We start from the raw sequence: 22,529 nt of genomic DNA, 5'->3' as shown, positions 1-22,529 counted from the left end.
GTTTCTGCTGTACTAACAGCACCAGAGCACAAGATGCCTGTGCTTGCTCACCCAGCCAGCTCTGACCTACCACTACAACTATGCAAATCATTGGCCTTCCTCCCAGCTTGGCAATGAACTGAAAAACCCATTAAAACAGTTTCAATTTCTAGTAAAAAATTCCCTTTGAAAAGCACTGCTATAGTTACAGTGATCAATGGGTATAAACAAACATCTGAGCAAAAGAATTGCAAAATGCAAGCTGGCAAGCAAAACAGATTTGCATTTTTCAAAATGTTAGTTGTCTAACAATTATTCTAAGGATCACAGAATGGCCTGGCGTGGAAGGGACCTCAAAGATCATGAATCTCCAACCCCCCCATCACAGGCAGGGCCATCAACCTCGCCATTTAATGCTAGACCGGGCTGCCCAGGGCCCCATCCAACCTGGTCTTGAACACCTCTAGAGACAGGGCATCCACAACCTCTCTGGGCAGCTGTTCCAGCACCTCACCACTCTCTGTAAATTACTTCCCCCAGACATCGAACGTAAATCTTCCCTCCCTCATCTTAAAACCATTTCCCCTTGTCCTACTGTTATCTACCCTTTCAAAGAGTTGATTCCCCTCCTATCTGTAGGCTCCCTTTAGGTACTGAAAGTCTGCAATGAGGTCACCCCACAGCCTTCTTTTCTCCAGGCTGAACAAGCCCAGCTTTGGGTTGGACTCGATGATCTCTAGAGGTCCCTTCCAACCCCTACAATTCTGTGATTCTGTGAGCTCCCTCAGCCTGTCTTCGTAGGGGAAGTGCTCCAGTCCCCTGATCATCTTTGCAGCTCTCCTCTGGACCCTCTCCAACAGCTCTTTCTTGTACTGGGGACTCCAGATGGGGCCTCACAATAGCAGAGTAGAGGGGGACAATCACCTCCCTGTCCCTGCTGGCCACTCCTCTTCTGATGGAGCCCAGGGTACCATTTTTTGTTGCCAATTTCACTTCTATTTTGATAGGCCAAATGTGAAAGTCGGTCTTAATTATGTTGTCAGTCAGCCTCTAGTTGCAGCCTCCCCTTTACCTCTATCTTCTATCTTCTCATATTACTGCTCTTTAGAGGTAAACATTTCAAAATAGAGGAAAGCAGCCCATGGCCATCAACGTGAAAGAAATACATTTCAAGAGACAATGAAACAGTAACACTACTACGTCCCTTGAATTTTCCAGGGCAGATGAACTGAGGGGAACTGAACTGGAAGCCTACTGGGACAAAGGCTGCAAGTTATTTCTGTGTTCTGTTTTTCTGTTAGAAAATGCTGATTCACAGAGCATAGGCTTTTAGTTTCCTTTTGGAAATACTTCCTACAGACTTCCTTTGCCTAACCCTTTCAGCGACAAGGTCCAAAGGTCCCGGATTGAATTTCAGGTCAGAGAGGGTAACAGAAAAAGTGCAGTGTTCAGTGGGAGCCATTCATTTTTGTACAAATAATTCAGTCCCGGGAATTAGGAAAGGAAAGCAGGAAAGGAACTACTTAGTCTGCTCATGATGGTACTTATCACCTGAGCTGCGTAAAACAGAACTGAGTCTCTGGTCTCAGTGAAAAGAAAAGGCACTTTGCCCCAGGCTGGATTCTAAGGTACGGTTCTAAACAGCCAACTTACCTTTACTAATGAATTCATCACTTATAACACACAAATACAGTCTCAATTTCATTGCGATGCAAAATTTAAATACCAAAATCTAGAAAAGACTGTTTTCTGGACATGAGAAAGAAAAAACCAAACAGTGGTGAAGATGTTATAGGGACCTGACAGGTAAACAGCACAGCAGCTCGTGGTCACTGGTGCTGTTAGGGCTTCAGCCTTACCCGAGTTGTCTGACTTGCTGCTCTAGCAGATGGACCCATGGCGATGTTCATGCTGCTGGACGACTGGGTGTCACTGGTGTTACCTCCATCTGCAGCTGAGAGCCCAGAAATCACCAAAGCACTTGAAAAACTTCTCTTGCCGAACAGCAGGCTGAGCGTGGAGCTGGTGGACGAGGCCAAACTGGACCTGAGCATCGCAGCAGCTCGGTCCTGCACAGTCAGCTGGCCAGCAGCGGGAACGGCAGGGGACTGAGAAAACACAGACGTGGCCGAGTTGTGGAGTGACAGCTGGCTGCTTGAGAGCCTTTGGGCGATCTCGTGGGCAGATGTAGATGTCTGCATGAAAGGCTGGCGGCTTTCTGCAATTGGTCCAGAGTGACTTGAAACAGGGGGCCTTTGGTTTAAAGCAGCATGTGCCTGGACAGACTGACTCCTGTGTTTCCTCCTGCCTTTAAAAGAAAGAGTAATAAATATACTTAAATGCTGCCTGTGCTGGCATCCTGAGGAAATCCATGCCATTGACAATGTCCTGTATGCATATATTACTGCTGGCATATTACTGTGGGATTTATCAGCAAATAGAATCACAGGCATGAGAAGTTGTTAAACCCAGGAACCTTTCTTTTTTCTCCACTGTAGTGGTTCAGCACTGGGTCAGGAGAGAGGAATTTGGGCCAGTTCTGCCATGCACATCCTAAGCTGCACTGTGTGCACTGTTCAAGCACAGCATTGCTGCGACTCTACTCTCCCTTGATAACCACAATAAAGGAGGAGATGCTGATTATCCACCTTATATCCATCCTGTGCAGCATCTCAGTGCAGCCACTATTGTACAAAGAGCATATATACTATTCTGCTGTCTGTGCAACTTCTGTATACCTTCTCCACACACTTCTTAAAGCATTTACATCAACTTTTGTAATGCAAACAAAGCATTTCTGTATTTCTTATGCTTGCTTGTATAAATTGGCACAGAATGAAAAGTTAACCAGCTTATAGGCCAGTGAACCCAGCGGGCACAGTGCAGCCAGGCACTCTGCAGGTGGCACGCAGCAGGTTGGCACTACAGCTCCCCACAGAGTTTGTTCTGTTGCAGACAGACCAACCCAGGCTTAGGCAGCCAACACCCAGTCACGTGAGGCCCTGCCTGGCTTTTCCTTTCCAGGAAACTCCAGACACTAATATGAGCTGACGTTTGGATTTTCTAGCTATAGCTGTGGGGTAAAGGGCTAAAGGCAGAAAACCTGTTGAGATCCACCAAGGAGAAGCAAGTCTGGCAGGCATTTCCAGGTTGGTGGTTATAATACCAGAATTACGGAGGGGAGGGAAGCACTGGAACTTCTCCAAATGCTGAAGTGTTGCAGAACAGAGCAGCATACATCTCACACTGTCTCTGTGAACTATGATTGCTGAATTCAAGGATTCCAGTGACACAGAATTCCACACCCAAACTATTTACACTTTATAGCCATTTTACACCCACAGGTCTTCCAAAGCTGGATTAGCCCAGGTTTTCAGATTCTGAAGCAAAGAGAATTGAGGCACCGTGGCACAGAGTCAGATGGCAGAGCTTGGCCGTAACCTCTCTGCAGCCATTCAGCTGGTCTAAATCCTTGGTGGTTTGGCAAGCACCAGACACTTTTCCATCCCATTTAAAATACATCATTATTTCTACTGTTACACTCAGAGCAATAAAAAAATAATTTCTGAAAATGACACGCGGGCAGCATCCCTGGATTAAAAGCCCTGTGATCCCTGCGAGCAGTGGGACAGATACACGTGGCTCTCGCTGCAGCTCTGCCTGTATCTCTGTGCTCCAGCTGTGACCAACAGGCAGACACCGGCTGTGAGCTGCGGGCTTTTAAGGATCAGGGGTTTCCTTAAGCAAGTGCTGTGGTTTCTACATCTGATGGTCATTTTACTTATTACCTTCTTAAACGAAAAGCACGGATTGGAACAGAGGGGCTGCGGTGCGTGTGTTTGTGCAGGGGCTCATGTGGTCAAACATCTGTTTGTGATTTACGCTTCCAAGCTGACCGCTGTCCAAAAGCATTCAGTGCTCATCCCAAATGCAGTGGTTAGAGCACTGGACAGGGGACCACCCGTATCTGCACAAAAATAACTCTGTCCCTGAAAGCAATTAGGAAACAAAGGCTGTTCCGCAAACCGCATCATGAAATAAGGATGCTCTGGAACAGAACCCCACACATTCCCAATGCTCCCCATTTTTGTCGCGCTTTTAAACAGGGCTTCAAACACATTTTGTAGATTCAGTGGCACTGGGCCACAAAATGAAATATGAAATACAAAAGCATGAAACGCACTCAATTCATACATTATGAGACTAGAAGGGATCACTGCCATGCTACATAACATGGGCCGAAGATCTTCCTGGAACTAACTACTTTTCAGAAATGCATCCAACGTTTGCAGTCATGGAGAATCTATCTTAACCTATAGCCACTTGTTACTCTATTTATTCTCACTGCAAAAAATGAGCACTTCAAGTTAGAATTTGTTCAGCTTTATTGTACCTGCTACAGTCTGCTACAACCAGCTGTCTTTGGTCACCTGCTGTTGCCCAGGTAAGTAGACTGGCAGACTGCGATCAAAGCATCTTTTACAATATAAATTGCTGGAAAGCTTCTAATCTTTCCTTACAGGACATCTCCCAGATTTTTTTTCTCTCTCTCTCTCTTTTTTTTTTTTAATCTCCTTCCAAATTATAAATGTTTTTAAATCAGGGCACCAGGATTATACATGGGAGGCCACCAGTGTCCTGATGTGCAGTCAGACTGACAGAGCTGTGTTGGTCACATCTTTTTTAAGATCTGACATACAGTAAGTTTGCTGTTAGTGCTCTCGTATATCCTCACGGTCCTGATACTTCCTGAAGATCAGACAGAGCTGGCTTCTTAACCAGCTCTTTTAAAAACCATCTTGAATTAGAGCTATTTGGATTTGCTCAATTGAGCACATGGCTTTGATAGCTGCTCCTCAATGTTCTTTGTAGCTGGGAGGATGCAAGGAACTACTTCATGATCAGAACACAGATCACCTCCATTTTCTTGAATAGAAAACAGACACAGTCTTTTCTACATTACTGACAACTTTGTCTTTCTATATAGTGATGACTCAAGACTGCTGTTACAATTTCTTTTGTTTCTAATGTTCTTAAAAAAGAAACAGCATCAAACCGGCTTTATTTTTACTGTTCCTAATGGTGCTAGCCAGAAAATTCTCTTTCTTTTGTTCTTTTTCTCTCACTGTCTCTCAGGACTGAATTCTGGTTTACCTTTGCTGTTTTCCATTTCCTTGCATTTGTTGTGCATTTCTTCATTTTACCTGAAAGCCAGGTATCTTTTCTTAATTAAGTGTAACCGCTCTTAACTATGGTTTTCTAGATACCCAATACATCCTTCTAAGCAATTCACAATTAATTTTCATTATTGCATGGCGTGCTCGGGATCGTTATTTTACAATTAAGTTTGCCATTCTGATTACTGCAGTGTCAAGTTATAAGTATGCACATGGGGATTGCTCTAAAGCTAGACTTAATTAAAAAGCAGTAGTTATTTTATCCTTACGACATGACTCATATTCACAGCAAGATTTTCTCTGGTCCTGTCCATTATTTTTAATGATTGGTCAAAATGATTTAACAAGAAACAAACAGGTGCTAGATCCCTCTTGTTCTCCGCCTTAAATGACACAGTAATACCACAACTTGTGTTGTAAAGTCAATTAATTTGACCTTTCAGCAAATCCCTGTCCCTTAGGGAAGGTCTCCCAGTGACCCGACTGGCAAACTTAATGGGTATTCCTGATGTGAAGGCCAGCAGTTCCACCGCGTGAACACATCTGAAGCACTTTTGAATCCATAATTTAATATGAAAAGGGTTCAGCTGTTAACTGACAGAATGATTGGCAACATTTAATTTTCTCCTGAAAACTGCTCTGTTGGCATACTAAGTTATTTGCTATTTGTTTATTCTCCACATGCACTAATGAACAGCCAGACTAATTCCCACAATAAATTGTCACACTCCTTCTAAGATAATGAAGATTTTTGCATACTTCTCAGTTCTGCTGTTCCCAATAAACAGTAAGCACAGGCTCACCATGCAAAGTGAACGGGCATCATATGTGGACTCCCTCCATCTGAATTTCTCACACTATAAGTAGTATCTGCCAGTCAAAAAATTAGACATGAAGAAGCCTGACAGTGAAATCTCTGGTGTGCCACATGAAACACACTACCTTAAGCTCTTGCAGTTAATACCTGGAACTGTATCAGGTAAGACATCTCTTACACATGCTTGGTCGCTAGGAAAGCCAAAGGTTGGTCTTTCTAAAATTAGTTTTTCACTGGATATGTGAGAGCCCTGAAAGCATCTGCTCATTTGGCCCCTGGTGAGAAAACTGCAGAAAAAGATGAGTAAATTGTGCAAATACCGGCACGCTGGTGGGCCTCTTGTGATGAAGGCTGCAACTGAGGGGTTCCATCTCTGGTGTGCTGTGAGCTGCTGCTCTGGCTTGAGTTACCTGTGGAGTTGCTGCCAGATGCTCCTCCAGTATCTGCTTCTTCAACATTGCCTCTGTCATGGTGAGCTGCATGACAGTCCTTACGCATCCTGTTTGCAGGAACAAACACATAGGTCAGTCTATATGCACAGAGAACTTGTGCTACCAATGCTACATATCCCCAGAATGTAAAATTATACCTTCTCACACAACTATGAGTCTTTCAGCACTTTATGGCAAGATATACATAACTGTGTGTGATACAAACCAAAATCGTTACCCAACTTTGGAAACTGGGAGAAATGTTATATTGATGTCTAAAGAACATTTTGCATGGAGCTCCCAAGTCATAAAGAAGCACTCAGTGGGAGTGACCTGCATACTGGGAAACTGTCATATCAAGCCACCAGACTTAATCTTAGTATTTTAGTATTGGCCTTAGCAGTCAAGCTGGCTTCCATAAAGCTGTCCTCTGTTTCTCAGCCACAGCAGCAGAAAGACAGGCAGACAGAATGAGACACATAGCCCTGTTACTGTAGGAAAAGTTTGCACATGAATGAGAAACAGAAGGTGTCATACCTGCTATGCAAACCTAGGGGAAATCAGTCAGTTTTGGTGGATTGTAAGTACATTTTTAGCTATGCTTTGGACATGAGCAATGATGTGGAGATGGTGATCTATATTGACAAAGTTGTGGAGCATAACCCATCATAACCCACCAGTGCATTTCCTCATGTTTTAACACATCACTGAGTTACAGAAAATACACATTTGTTTATGGGGCATAAAGAGTAAAATTTCCCCAAAAAAAGAGAAATGCTTGTACTGATAAGTGGTTTGATAACAAATCTTGACAAACATAGAAAATTTTGATTAAAAGGCAAGAATAAATTAATGAACTTGCTTTCAGCCATATCTGTAGGGCTATTTTATTACATCCTGAGTTGCGTGCAACTGTTTTACTCATAGATAACAATATGCAATTACTCTCTTAACAGAAAAATACAGCAGAACTAAGACTACAGGGTGTCTATCTGCAAGACCAAAATTTAACACCTACCTTAACCATTTGGATCTGAACCACTTTTTAATGTTGTCCAAACTGACTGGTCCCCCCCATATGTTCCTCAGTTGGCTGTGTGTCCCAAGGTATGAGGTGGTTAAAGGGGAAACATACATTGGATATCCCAGTGGCTGATCACATGAAGAATTAATTAAGTTCCTCAAGACCTGTTTGTTGTTCTGGATGCTCCCTCTCTCTGGGTTACGATTGCGCAAGAAGATTAGTTCCTGCTGCTGCCCAGCCCACAGTCCTCTGACACACTCCTTGTTGACCTACAGGTAAAAAACAGTTTGGGCCATGTGAAAACATTTCAGATACAGAACTATATAATCTCTGTAGAACAATAGCAGTAGTTGCAAGTATGTTGTATCTTCGTACCAACAGGTTTGATAAAACTCATGAGCAATTACTCCCTGGACAAGCCTGGGATGTTATTTGTGATGAACAAATATAAGGGTGGAAAATAAAAGTGAAATGAACAGAACTCTCCCCTGGCCTCTAATTCCTTCTCTGATAGCTATGATCAACCCCCTTCTTTTGGCCAGAATACTCAGAAATGATATTTGTAACTACAGCCCTAAGTTACTGCAATAATAGAAAGATGGTTCAATTACCTTGATAACCTTAAAGCTCAAGTAGCTTTTGTGAAGCATGATAACTTTATATTCATCCGCTCCTTCATCTACCACATGCCTCAGGGTCAGCAGCTCTTCTCTGTTGGAGAGGACAGCACTGCGCCAGGCTGGGTCGCCTTCATGGCAGATAACAACCTTTTCTTCAAAAGATTGGATTGCTTCATACAATACTGCTGGGTCCTCATACTCATCCGGGCAGGTGAACTGGTCCTGGTAATACAAGAAGCAGTACTCAAAAGGTCAGGTCTTTTTATGAAAATATAAAAATTATTTAAAAGAAACAAAGACCTAGGTTGTTTTGTTTGTTTGTGGACAGTGCCAACAGTGTTAAGTGCAAGGTCTTCCACCTGGGTTGAGGCAATACCCATTACCAATACAAGCTGGGGGATGAAAGGATTGAACACAGCCGTGCCAAAAAAAGTCCTGAGAGTACTGGTAGATGAGAAGCTGAACATGAGCAATGTGCCCTTACAGCCCAGAAAGTCAACCGTATCCTAGGCAGCATCAAAAGAAGTGTGGCCAGTGGGGCAAGGGAGACGACCCGGCCTCTCTACTCTGCACTGGTGAGGCCTCACCTGGAGTACTGCATCCAGATGTGGAATCCTCAGTACAGGAGAGATACAGACCTGTTGGAGTGCTTCAAGATGACTTGAGAGCAGCCTTTCGATATTTAAGGGGAACTACAGGAAAGAAGGGGACAGATTCTTTAGCAGAGTCTGCCGTGACAGGACAGGGAGAAACAGCTTCAAGCTTAAAGAGTATAGATTTAGGTTGGATATAAGGAAAAAGTCTTTCACAGTGATGGTGATGAGGCACTGGAACAGGTTGCCCAGAAATGTGGTGGTTACCCTGTCTTTGGAGATTTTCAAGGCAAGGCTGGATCAGGCCCTGGGCAATCTGATCTAGCTGTGCATGTCCCTGTTCATTGCAGGGCAGTTGGATTGGATGGCCTTTAGAGGTCCCTTCCAACTCTAAGGATTCTATGAATCTATGAACTCTACTCCCTGCTCTTACATGACTGTCATTTGACACAGCATGTGATTGAGGTAGAACAACAATAATATAGAAAGGTACAATTTTTATTCTAGCGTAACCTGTTCTGATCTCACACCTCCACTGGACAAAGAGAGAATGAGAGCTTATCCACTGACAAGTTATAAGGTGGAAAACCATGGAAAGTAGAGCTCTTGGGCAAGCTGGGGGGAGATAAAAATTACCTGGAGTGTTCCACAGTGTTTGCTTTTTTTCATATATGTAAAACTACAACAAAATCACTGACTATGAATCCATCAAAAGATACCACAGTATCACATTACTTTTTCAGCTGTTACACGCCCAGTGACTACAGCCACAAAATTATTTTGTCCAATTTTCTTAGGTTACTTCATAGCAGTTCCACTTTAGTTACATTCAGAACAATTATAAATACCATGCACTAGCAAAGTGTATGAGACTAAATACTACACCAGAGAAAGAATAAAATCAATTCCAAGCTATACAAGCATTGACCTGAAGTAACTGTAGTGACTTAAATGGAGGTGTGCTGAATTTTTGCAAATGGAAACAGAATGGGGTCAGAAATAGCACAACATAACCAAACACACCAACCCTTCAGATCACAACTCCTCTGCAGTAACTTCCAACAACATATGGAAGTGTTACTCGGGTATTGCCCATCACAAAAACATTGATAAATTAATGATGAAATTAGCTCAATCAATTCATAGATTTTTTTAAAAAGCTTACTGATCAATTTATTGCATTTGTTTTCAAGCTAGAACCAATCATTATGGTACTTCCACAAGTGAAACGTGGTATGTCTATCTGCTTTGTTTTGATGAAAAAGACAGGGGCAAGCTCTGCAATAAAAATAGTCTCCAATGGGTAGCCTGGGGCTACAGAGGAATAATATCGAGTAAATGCAAAATAAAATGCTGAGCTTTTCCATTTTGGTTAAGGAAGTCTTTCAGAGTAAAACAACACATACTCCATTTCCCCCTCATCAAACATTTTTCAAGTTTCCCAGTGTTTCCCTAAGAAGACAAATTCAAGAGTAAAAGTGAAGTACAAACAAAGACCCTACCTGATGGAGCTTCAGAGACATGCGGATCGCTGGGGCGACCACCTTATGCAACAGATCCATGTCTGCAAAGACCCACTCATCCTTCGCCGCTATCCGAAAGTCCCCTTTGAACAGTGCGTGGAGGCCATACAGAAAGGAGTCTAAGCTGCAAGAGGAAGGCAGTGGTCACTTTCAGAAGCCATCTCTTCCTCACCAAGCTGGAGCTGAGCTGCACAGGGACCTGTGGCCCTTCCACTGCAGGGAGAACCATGGCATAGTCCTGGGAGTGCTCGCTATGAATCCTTGTGGCAAATGTAAAGCAAGGGTCATGCTGCATACATACATCTCTTTGGGTAGGTGTTATTCCTTCTGCTTGCACTGCCAACAACTGGCCATGAGAGAAACGTGACACTCAGAACATGAGTCTTAAGGACCTGTGCATCAACGTGCTGAGTCTACAGCTGCTCAGTAGCATCTGGAAGGCAGCAGAGCTGCCCCTCACTGAAAATTCAATGATCAGCCTTGTCATGGTTAACAGTCCTGCTTGCAAGGTAAAATTAATAGTAATGATTAAAAAATAGCTGTAAAATGTATTATTATTATTATTATTATTTTTACTAAATCTGAAACTTCTGTCATGAAACTCAAAAACAGACTTGAACATTAAACGACACGTACTGAAAAGAGTACCAAGTTTCAAAAGCATGAACTAATCCAGGGGCATTTCCTACTGAAATAACAAGCCTTAAAGCAACTGCAGGCCATGTTTCTTTCTTCACACAAGCAACTGGATGTAACCAGCTCTGCCTGACCTTGATAATGGTTTGTCTGGACCAGAGACTATAGTGGAACATAAGAGGGTCAAAACCAAGCAGATATTAGAAAACGGTTGCACTAGATCTTTGTGAAGAGAAACAAGAAGCCTGGGGCTCAGCCTCCACCACGCATCCTGAGCATCCCACAGTGTACAGGAGCCACACGGGTGGCACTCAGACTTGACACTGCTCTGAAGAACTGACCCTGAAATGGAGGAAAACAGAGTCAGCTATTAAAACCTGGCATCTCCTACAAACCCTCAGGACACGGTCCACCCGCCAACATCTTACTCACTTTTACAGTAGTTGATTTTTTAGATTGTAAAGGTTCTGGAGGAGACAAAGCATTAAGATGTTAGAGGTTTTCACTACTATCCATGCTTTCTCCAGAGAATGCATCATCTTTCCACTTAATTGAGCTGTTTTAATTATTTTGGGAAAAACAAATAGACATATTTTACATTTTTTCTCTTCTGAGATTGAGCAAAGAGAGATTAGGAGACTTCCTGGCCTATCTTCAAGCTCAAACACATTCTAATTTTGCCCGTGGTGGGTAGCGTGCTGTAGAAATTAAAACAGAGAGATATATCTGTTGTTACCAGAAAAGCAGCTGGATACTGATTTTCTCTGTGGAAGCGCCATGCGATACAAATCAACCGATCAGCGGGCCTGAGGGCAGGCAGCGAGGCAGGGCTGCAGGCACTGCTGGGAACAGCAGGAGCACAGGGAAGCTCTCGTGAATTCTTAGCTCATTTGCATTTATTAGTCACATATTAACACATGCCTAGGTGAGGCAGGCACTTAAACCCAGAGCTTCAAAGCACTGAAGCACAGGTTTCAGTGGGAGTTGTTATGCATCTTCAAAGAATGGCTCCTGATCCCTGCTGACCCTCAATCAATCATCTCCAGAATTTGGAAAACGATAATCTGCCCAAGGGTGGCTCAACAGCCAGGGAAGCCCTACAATAAACCAGTTAAAAAAGAAAAAAGACTGTAGGTGCAACCTACGTGCCCATAAATCACATTGCTGAAAGAGGTGAGAAATCAGGAAGGGTCCTTCCAGTGGCCCACCCAGCAGACAACATGCAGTACTCCTGCCTCCATCCTGGTCTGCAAAACATACCTTAGTAAATAAACTTTCTTTCCAGGATGAAAAAAAAAACCAATAAAAAAAAATGTCAATCCTAAACAATCCGGAAATGTGCACACTGTGCAGCATAGTTCTTCTAAAGCAATACCCCTTGTATTTGCTGTGAAAAGCTGGCTGAGCTGAAGGAAGGAGTAGACAGGCAAAAGAGCTGCTTTTTAAATCATCAGAGGCTTTTAGAGCCAAATACAAACACCAGAGCAGACAAAGAGTTTGCATCCACACTGAGTGTCCTGTAGGCATCAGCTGATGCTGAACAAGCTGCTGCGAGCAAAAGTGCCTGTAGAAAGGGAGGCCCAGTCCAGGACAGCATGAAAACTGCAGCTGAGCATCAGTGGAAGGAGCAGAGAGAAGCACGTACAGCTCCCACTGTGTTGAACTCAGGAAGACTCATCCATTTCTCAGCCTTCTGCATAATAAGTTTCCTAACAAGCATTTTTAAGAACAATTGTGACTGTTACATGGAGTAAAGTAGTGGCGGGAGGCTGAGAGTCAATTATTTCATGTATCATGTTTTCCACCAGAGAGGTCTGAAGGACACTGCTGTGTTCACAATGCCATTACAATTTTTCACCCTGCTGCCAATCGTAATGAGGCTTTGGGGCACATCCTACCTACAACATGACACTATTTCAACTCGTTACTTCTGCAACACACAGCCCTTAATCCACATAAAATAGAGCTGTTGTTGTGCTTCTAATTGCTGCACTTTCTTCTGAAAGCTCTAATGAGATCACAAAGAAGCTGCACGCCCAGAGCTTTGATCTCTGCCCTACTCAAGGTTGTTGCCACTTTCTTGGCCCAGTTTGAACACACCTCAATCAGTCACCTGCCACAGTTCCAGGCACATTACGCATATTTTGAAACCTAGTGAAGGTAAATTCAGATGCCAAGGAAACTGCGTTAATCAGGACGAGACAGAACTGCTATTTCTGGCAGCGCTGCTGACCCTCCGAGCAGAGACCTGAAAGCTGCTGTTGCACTGCCAAGCTGTTTCTGAAGGCAACCTGCAGGCACATGGGATCCTGCAGCCCAGAGATGTTCAGTGAGGAGAGAAGGATGCAACAACATCAGCAGAAGAGTGGGCAGCAGAGTCAAAACGAGCACTCTTCTTTCACCCTCCGTGTTGTTCCAACATCTGGAACTAAAAGCATTTGATGCAAGCCCAGAACCAGTACAGACAGACGAAAGCTAATGAGCTGGCGACTGCATCTGTGTATTTTGCACTCCAAACTCCATTTTCTGCCCTCAGTTTATAGACCTCTTCCAATATTAATTGTGGATTTAGTTCAGCATTAAAACACACACGTACCGATAATAACCTGCACATCTTAGCTCACCTCAAAGAAATGATGATTTATTAAAATATTTTTATATTTTTCCAAATGTGAAACATATCCTAAGCATTTATTTATTAGGAGGTCTAATGGCTAAATAGTGTTATTATGTATTTTTTCGACAGAGGTACACCAAAATGTATCACTCACATTTGAATAAATGAATGGTAATGTCACATCATTCTTCAAATTGCATTTTGTGCAGCACGCCTCTTAATGACAGTTGAAGAGAGCACAGGATTTGCATAGCAATGTTCTGCCATCTTAATGAATGCATTTATAGTGCAATCTAGTGTTAATGTTGGGCTTCTGCTGACATTTACATGAACAGGTACACTGAATAATTATTTACATACATTATATAAGAGCATTTAAAACCTTGGCTTACACAGTGACATTTACTGATTAATAGATTAGACAAAATCAGGTGTAAATGAGTCCAAATTGATAGTTTACATACACAATGTAAACTTGAATCTCAATTCTGTAATGCACAGCTCAGTGTGACATTACCTTTTAATTAGTGTTTTGGTGAAGCAGTTGGACAACTGTCAGTCCTCAAGACACAGCAAAGGCTGGACAGCCCACGTGAAGCTTTCCTCTACCCTCACAGTTACCCCAGGGGACAAAATATGGGCCTCAGAGCACAGATTATTGTCTATTTTGTCACAATGGACTTATCTGAAACTCTTTACCAAAATGAGCATGTGGAGAATTACAACACCTATCTGCCTATCTGACCATTACAACTCAAATTCATCATGAAACCTCTAGCAACATTGTAGACAAGATGCTTTACAGCCAGAATTAAAAAAGTTCCACAGAAAAGTTCAGGGTCATTGTTTATTGCTGACTGAAGCAATCTAAAAAATCATGATACCTTCTTAAGAAAGTGAGCATAAAACCATCGCCTAAAGGATGATTCTTCCAGCTTCTGAAGACCCTAAGTGCTTCCCTCCCATCTGACTTGAACAGAGACCTGCAAAAAGCCCAGAGCTGGGGCCAAGAACCAGCAATAATGCTGTAAATTATCCTTTGAAAGAGCTGCTGTCTCTCCACCAAATACAATGAGGGGAGGGGAGGATCTGCCTTCATTGTCAAAAGTTAGTCCTTGCGGAACATCTGCTTCACCTCATTGATGATGCGTGTGTTGGCTTCCCTTGGCAAGCCTTGTAAAATCTACAACTACCTGAGCTTTGCTCACTTCTTTGTGTTTAAATAAGCTGTGGTGACCTTCATGAAGCAGTAAAGATAATAACTATGATAAGAGCTGCCATCTGTGCTATATCCAGTTGAATTTGGGGGATTTTTGTTGTAAAAGGTCTTGATGTCTGAGGCCAAAGTTCCCACCTTGCTCTTTAGGTGATACTGTCTACTAAATTGCTCTTGAAAAAATATATAAAGACAAAAATAAACATCAGTCACCAAAGTCAAAGTCGTATTTTCCAGCCCTAGCAATTTATAACTCGTACTGTGCTACTCAGATTCCTGTTTTTTTTCCAAATCTTTCTAACAGATGAAAGATGCTGAAGGTAACTTACCCAGGTGAGTAAGTGACACAGTTTTTCAGGGAAACTTTTCTAGGGGAAGCTTTTGTGAAGTAGCTTTTTGTGAAAAAGACTGACACAACTTTCTATTTATTTCCTCTTATGTTATAAAGCACATGTTAAAAATACAACAATATAATAACACCCTGGAGCACTTTCTTAGTAAAAGAAAACCAGAACTTAATTAAAGATAAAGTATTATATATAATGGACTCAGGAAATCATAGGCAGAGCTGTGCGATACATATAGCTACCACAATTCTTTCCCTTCTACAGACTTTTTCTCTGCAATAAAAATATTTTTTTAATGCTGGAATGTCCATTCCCCAAGAGAGAAACTGATAAGGTTTATTGGTTATGTTCCAGATTTTAAAACAACATGATATAGCTGACTCCTGCAATTAGTAAAATCTTTGCAAATAATTATCCTCAATATTCACACTTTCCAAGTTAAGCTTCTAAAAGTCCCTAATAGCATTACTATCTCTTTGCATAGCTACTAACTGTGTAAGCCAATAAAAGGAGGTGACATTGTTACTGTACCTGTACAACTGCCAAAACACAATAATGAAGATTTTAAGATCCCGGGGAAAGTACATGCAACGTGATGACAGTTTTAGGAAGATTTTGTGGTATTTTTAGTTGCTTTTCTAATGTCACTGTGACATACCTACAGCAGGCCTAGATCAAAATCACTTTAATCTTTTCCGTAAAAAAAAAAAAACAAACCTAAATGCACACGACTTTTCTATCATGTCCCTATACTCTAACATTCGGATCATCTGAAAATAGGGCAATATTATTAAACATCACACTAATTTGAATGTGTAGAAATTAAGGGAAAATAAACTTAACCCAGAAAAAAAGCAATAGGGAAAAGCAATATGCAAACACCAGTAGAAAAGAAATTACAACAGCCACTTGAGAAAGCAGAAAGGAGCAGCACACCAAGAAATAAGCCATATGGGCCATGAACTGACTGAAGAAAGACATGAAAACAGAAGTTACAAACATTTCAACACACAACAAAGCTAGAATGAATATTTAAAGGACTGGTTTATCACACAAAATACATTCAAATTCACACACGCTGTCTTTGTTTTCTTGTTAATAAGACAAATCCTCCCTAAGGACTTGTTGATGGAACACTAGCTAGCTTTATTCACAGTTTTGTGCCAATGCAGCAAGGTCAGGCAGAGACTGTATATTTACTGAACTTCTCTACTGTTATTAAATGCTTATGAACAGAAAGATTTCAAATACACCTAACAAAAATCTAAAACTAGGTGAGAAGGTAGACTTCTTTAAAGTAAATAGTATTAATAAAATGCTTTATCTATTGTATTATCTACTCAGGCTGAACACTTGAAAAAGGACAACAGATATGTTATAAAATCTGAACAAATTAGTACCTTTGAGTGAAAACGGAAGAACCCCTAAGAAGAACTTAAGACGCACAGTATGTAAAGATACAAACTTAACCAAGTAATAACATTCATAAGCCAAATTTTCTAGGAAGAAGTGCTTTGAATGAATGAATGATGCAAAAGACTGAGAACAGACAAATCTGTGGTGCCAAAAGACGAAAAGATCTGTCTTCCTCAGTCACCAACATGGAGTGGCACAGTGACCACAGAAAATAGTTCTGAAGAATACAGCACAGTTATGATTTATTATTTTTCAGCTAACTGGCAGTCAGATCATTTAGCTGTTTATTTCCCATCTGGAGAAAGTCAGCATTTCAGTAGCCAGGCCAGAATCAAGTAAACACCACAGGTACATATTCTTTCAATGCAAGATTGCACTGAAAGATGTTTTGTATGGAAGACTGATACTGGTTATTAAGCAAACTACTGAAGTGAAAGAAGTCCAGGAACAGAAGAAAACAAATTACATTATGAAGGAAACAGACTTCACCTTGACCCAAGGTTCTGCAGAGGTTCTACAGTAAGTGAAAAAAGGCCAACAGATTTTGGCTTAAAGATCAGTAGCAAAGACACCTAAAACTCACCTGATGGCCATGTTATGAGATGCAGTTCCCAAAGCTCTTCGGCCCAGTATACACAAAGCAAAGGAAAGCGTTACTAGTGGAGAATCCTCATCGCTGTCCAAGTGCTACAAAGTTTTAAAACTTGCATGTTATTCTAAATACAAATAGCATCCTAAAAAGCATTTTAATACTGTAAATGATAACATATAATAGAATCTGTCTGTAGCTGGATCTGCACACAAAAACATTATTTGCAATTCTTAGAACAAGAACAAAAACATCAAAATCAGAGGCTTTCTGCAAAATGCTAGCTTATTTTGCCCACTGATAAGAAACACATTTCAACCTTAGGTGGTGGGATCTCAAAGGAGATCTCTGTTCGTTTATTTATTGTTGTTTCATTGTTTCTCTCCAGCCATTACTATAAGACAAAGCACTCTGTTTATTGCTAAGAGATGCTGCAATTGGAGGCAGCAAAAGCCCATCCATGGGATATAGGGTGCACATGAGACCTCAGGAGAAAAATTCATTCATGAAACTTCTAGTGACTACCAATATGTACATCACAATTACATGCCATTGAGGACACTGACCTCACATTTCAGCAAGCTGTCAAAATATTTCATTTACATTCACTAGCTTAAAAGTGTTTTTTTTTTTAATTGAAATTTTCACCAAAAAAAATTGCTTACTATCAAGCAGGAAGAAAGATTTCAACAATCTCTCACAAATTTGAATGTTTAGGAGGGTATATATTATTTCAGCCCATGCAATGGGTCATTTCTTTGACTCTAAGACTGAAGCTACTTATAACAGAGAACACAGCTCCTTCTACAAATTATTCTGATTTTCAGGCTGTACAATGAAGCTTTTTAAAATCTCATCTTATATATGACCTTACCTCTATACAGAAGGTGAATTACAATAAAATAAAATATAAATATGTAAGTATATATATAAATGAGAGTGCATATATATGCACTGGTGTAGGCATTTGTTTGCCCTTTTAACTCTAACTTAGAGGAGCTACAAGTCTATTGGATATCTCTAAATTTATTCTCTATTCGAAAGTTACATCCAGATTGCAAATCAGAAGTGTCATTTAGCAGAGATTTTCACTGCCCCATAGAATTTTTTGTGTCTCAGAACTTGGGAGCCAAGTCAGGAGATGGGCAAGGAAGGAGATGAAACATTTCCAGCAGGAGGAGACGGTGAGGAAAGCTCAGAGGACAATTCAGTGAATATAACACCAGTGTAGTGTGTGCAGAGGAACTGGTGGAATGGTACTGAAGTGCAGAGTTGCAAGAAAGAACTGAATTAGAGAAGAAATATCATGGTTGAACAATGTTATGCTATTCAGATAAGGTGAGTGGTAGCAAATGGGATGTTCGGTCAGTGATCCTGAATGAAAAATACCCAAATAAGATTGTATGGGGTGAAGAAATACATACTTCTCATTTTTTCCCAATGTCAGCAATAATCAGAAAATTAAACAGAGGAATATGCTTTGTCTGCAACTGTATTCTCCCTCTGGGCTATTTTGAGTATTTCATGGAAGTACAGTAGAACATTTCTGCCAAATGGTTGCTGACCACCAGTAATCCTAGCAGCTGAAAGGACATGAATAGCTGCAAGGTGTAGCTACAAACCCGCCCTTGACCTTCTAGAGCTGTACGGTCATTTCACACACTCTTGTTACACAGCTCACATTTGAATTATCAGCTCTCAGGACTGAGCTATACTAGTTGTTAGTTTGGTCTGCACTTCCCTATCATTTGAGGATCGTACCAAAGCATAGGCAAATGTTTGGAAAGAGCAAACAAACATGGACAAATGTTTGGCATGTGTACTCAAACATGGGCTGCACTGAAGAACAATAATGTACTGATGTCATTCCCTGAAGACAGCCTGCTCTAGCGGAGCTTCTGCAAGCACTTGTTAAATCCACACTTTCTAGAGATCATAAAATTAATAGTGCTGGAGAGTATGCACAGCATGGAATTGGTTCTGTATTCAAAGACTACCGCTTTGAAGCTTCTTGAGACTAAGTTTTTTGCACAAGAGAAGACTGTAATGTGTGGTTTTCTTTCCATTTTACAATGCAAAGGTTTTTCCTTTATGCTGAACTTAATAGCTTAAATGATATAATTTTTCCTGTATTAATCCTGAGTAACCATGTAATCCAATCTCAGAAATTACAACTACTACTCATGAAAAAAAGTATGCTTACCTCTGCCCTTTTCCTGGCACAATACTGAATCCAGTCCAGATAAACACTGCAAAAACTAGCTCTTGTTATTCCTTGGAGACACGGAACATAATCTTCATCTATGTTAATGTTAAACATTGCAAGGTCACGCTCAATATAATGCCACTTTGCATAAGGCTGCAGCATCTTTTGGATGGATTCATCTTTTATCCACTCAAGAATTTTGGGAGAGCTTGCTGTAAAGTATATTATACTCTGTTGACAAAATGAGCAAACATTAGTCATTCTGTCTCTGATTAAAGCAGAAATATTTTATGCAGAAAAGAATAAATCAAATAAGACAACACTAGCAACCCATACTGGTACATATTGTTCCTGTTTCTTAATGCTTGGAATCGATGCTTCACCAGACTGTTTAGTTAGATGGTCATAATTGATATATAAATAGCAGGAAATAAAATACAAGTCACATATTTAATACCTTGGTGCCTTATAGGAAAATTAATACAAATCAATGGACTGCAATACAAACAAGGAATTCCCACACTGCAAAGTGCACATTATGGAATACTAGTGGGCTCACAGAGCCTATCACCAAGAAGGTGATATTGACAAAAGTTCAGAGAGATTTTGAAAAAGCAGCAGTAGCTGGCCACATGATTGAAGCAGGCTTCTTTTTGCTATGTAAGCTTCCTGCTATCTGAGCATGAAGCTTTTCTAATTCTTCAACAAAAACATTTCCACAGTGATTTAAATCTCATACAGCTGAGATGTGACAGATGTGTACAATACAACTCCGAAATCCCCCATTTTAATTTCTGTTTTTACTCTGCATTTAGTAGCATCACTATTTTTGATATTTTGTCAGTGAGATCAGTAAAGAATAATGAGTTGTAAGTGTAATATGAAAAAGCTGATAAATAATGCAACTGAATTTACATTTAAAAAGCAAGGAGGAAGAGCACTCACCAGTTCTTTGACCAAATACAGAAATACAAGAAAGCAGCAAGACTCACATCTCATACCTGTCCCTGAGTTTCTAAGTTTAAATTCTAACCAGTGGGTCTGGAACCATTAGAATATTAGCAAGAAAAATCTATCAATGCCAAATTTAAAACTTGTTTTCAGAAGAACAGGAAACCTCTGGAGAAGTTCCAGTCTTGCAAAGAAAAGTGACAGCAGCTGAGAAGGCACATTACAACACTTTATCATTATAATGTTTTGTTTTAATTAAAGATACTCATTTAAAACTGGATTCCAAAGCAAACAAGAGATGATACTTTACCTATGAAACAGGAATAAAATTAAGCAAATAAATGTATAAAATTAAAATACAGTGAAAATGAAAAACAGGACAGAAGCACCACCAGCCCTTTTACAAATCCCAGATGCCATCCATAATTTGTCTTTCAAACTGCACAAAAATACACAGGTAAGAGGAAATTTAAGTTCCAATGGAAAAAGACAAGGTAGAGTAATATAGATTGGGGATGGTGTCTTAATTTCTTGGTGTAAGGAGAAACAATATGAAATCTTCTGAAAAAGAACCACAAAGGAACAATAGGATCTGAAAACTCTGAGAATGCAGACTTCTGGAATAGAAGAAGACATTTAAACAAGAATATATTGAGAGGAGACAGAGGAGGCACAAGGGAAAAATATCACAGTAGTTGAGCAGGAAATGATTTCAAAATATATGCAGGAGGGTTACAGGAGCTGACCCACTTTGGTTGTGGAGAATAAAAATCCCCTTAAAAGAAAAAGTAAGGGCCTTTCTGGACTGCCAGTGAAACTGCAATTGAAATAAAGAATAAAAAGCTCAATGTAACTCACTCTTTAAAAGATCAATCTAATAATTATTCATGAAGCATGGAAGTGAAACAAAGCATAAGTTTTCTTCACTGATCTTCAAAATACAGTTTGCTTTTCTTATTATTCTCACCTGTGTTTCCAAAGAAACAAATTCAGGTAGGAAAATAATTAGACTGGCAATCAGACACTGAAACAGCAGAACTTCTGCCACCTAATTAAATTCTGCTCTTAGTAGCTCTTCCTGGATATGTTTTGTGCAAGAGTACATTCTCAGCTATATTGCAATTCAGAAATGATACAGCAAATATTTACAATATTATAAGCTACAAAGTACAAACTAGAAGCACTCCAAGCACTTGGTGTGATGGAGATGCAGTTACTGCTGAAGCTCAATTCTGTGGGTTTTCCGAGATAGTGATTTGTCTTGCCTGAGTACTGTATTAACTAGACTTCTTACAATTACCTTCCTATTTCGTTAAAAGCAAAGTGTCAGGGGTTTAAAATGTTCACAGTGGAATTACCCAGGGTCTTTGCAGCTCAAGATTCCTCCTTAAGAGGGAGCTGGGGAAGGAGTGAATTCTCACCTCTGTTTCTGGTATCATATGTTAATCCAAAGGTTAAGTTTCAGCAGCATTAAATAAACAGCATGACAGCTTATCTGATACAAAACATAATCTTCTCATCTTCCTAGGCCGTACTAAGGATTTTATCAAATCTTATCAAAGCCTCTGTTTATGGAAAAAATGAATAATTTGAAGAATAGGAGAAAAAAATCTCCTTAAGGCTTTTTTTTGGGAGTGCCATTCTGAGGAAGAATTCTACAGAAACCAAGGGAAATCAGGCACAGGCTAAAAACTAAGCTGACAACAGGTCATTATCATCCCTCGTTCATCCTTCCCTAAGAAGGGAAGTAGATTAAGAGACTGGAGCCTTTCTAAGGATGAAGATCTGTAAAAACAGTCTAACAGTGTTGGCTCACAAAATCAATCCAAAAAAGATTAGATTTGGAAACCTTGAAAGTCACAGATGCTGAACATTACAAAGTCTACCCAGGGGATGTGGAGACACAGCACACTTCAGAAGCACAGAGTTCATTTAACCCTTTCACTCAAGGCAGAATCAATTTCATTCGTACTGTAAGGAACAAAAGTTTGCCTAAGCAACCTTTTGTATGTCAGTTGCCTCTCAAGTATTTCTGGAATAGAAGCTCTAAACTACCTTCAAGTTAACTTCCTATGTGACTGCTTCAAATTTTCCACAGTCGTCTTGTTTCAGTTGACTTTCAGGGATGAAAAAGCTCCTGTTTAAAAAGCACAATTTTTTGTTACTTTAAACTAATGAGCTGCTGATTTGATTCCATCTAGACTGAGATGATTTTCAGACTCATGTGCCATCAAAACCTGAATCATATCAATTCGCATCACTTTAAATTCAGACTACCTTTTAAAGTCAAGTGAAGCAATTGTAGCAATATATCAACTTCAGATTAAAGAAGCCTTTTTGTTTGTCTGTTTAGTTTAGGTACAGTCCCTAAAAATAATTGAATTAAA

General features: G+C 40.4%; 1 protein-coding gene across 1 annotated transcript in view; it reads right to left on the bottom strand.

Moving 5' to 3' along the window:
- PCNX2 (pecanex 2) overlaps positions 1–22,529 on the bottom strand; it is a 172,407-nt gene that overhangs the window by 2,799 nt on the left and 147,079 nt on the right. Inside the window, exons 27-33 of the mRNA XM_031552196.1 lie at positions 19,189–19,422; positions 16,980–17,083; positions 10,144–10,288; positions 8,040–8,270; positions 7,423–7,697; positions 6,294–6,472; positions 1,839–2,287 (exon numbers count right to left, since the gene is read on the bottom strand). Of these exons, the coding sequence (XP_031408056.1) occupies positions 1,839–2,287; positions 6,294–6,472; positions 7,423–7,697; positions 8,040–8,270; positions 10,144–10,288; positions 16,980–17,083; positions 19,189–19,422 (1,617 nt within the window). The remainder of the gene's footprint in view (positions 1–1,838; positions 2,288–6,293; positions 6,473–7,422; positions 7,698–8,039; positions 8,271–10,143; positions 10,289–16,979; positions 17,084–19,188; positions 19,423–22,529) is intronic.

The sequence above is a fragment of the Meleagris gallopavo genome, chromosome 2, assembly GCF_000146605.3.
Source record: "Meleagris gallopavo isolate NT-WF06-2002-E0010 breed Aviagen turkey brand Nicholas breeding stock chromosome 2, Turkey_5.1, whole genome shotgun sequence".
Taxonomy (NCBI): Eukaryota; Metazoa; Chordata; class Aves; order Galliformes; family Phasianidae; genus Meleagris; species Meleagris gallopavo.
This window is presented reverse-complemented; position numbering and strand designations above follow the sequence as displayed.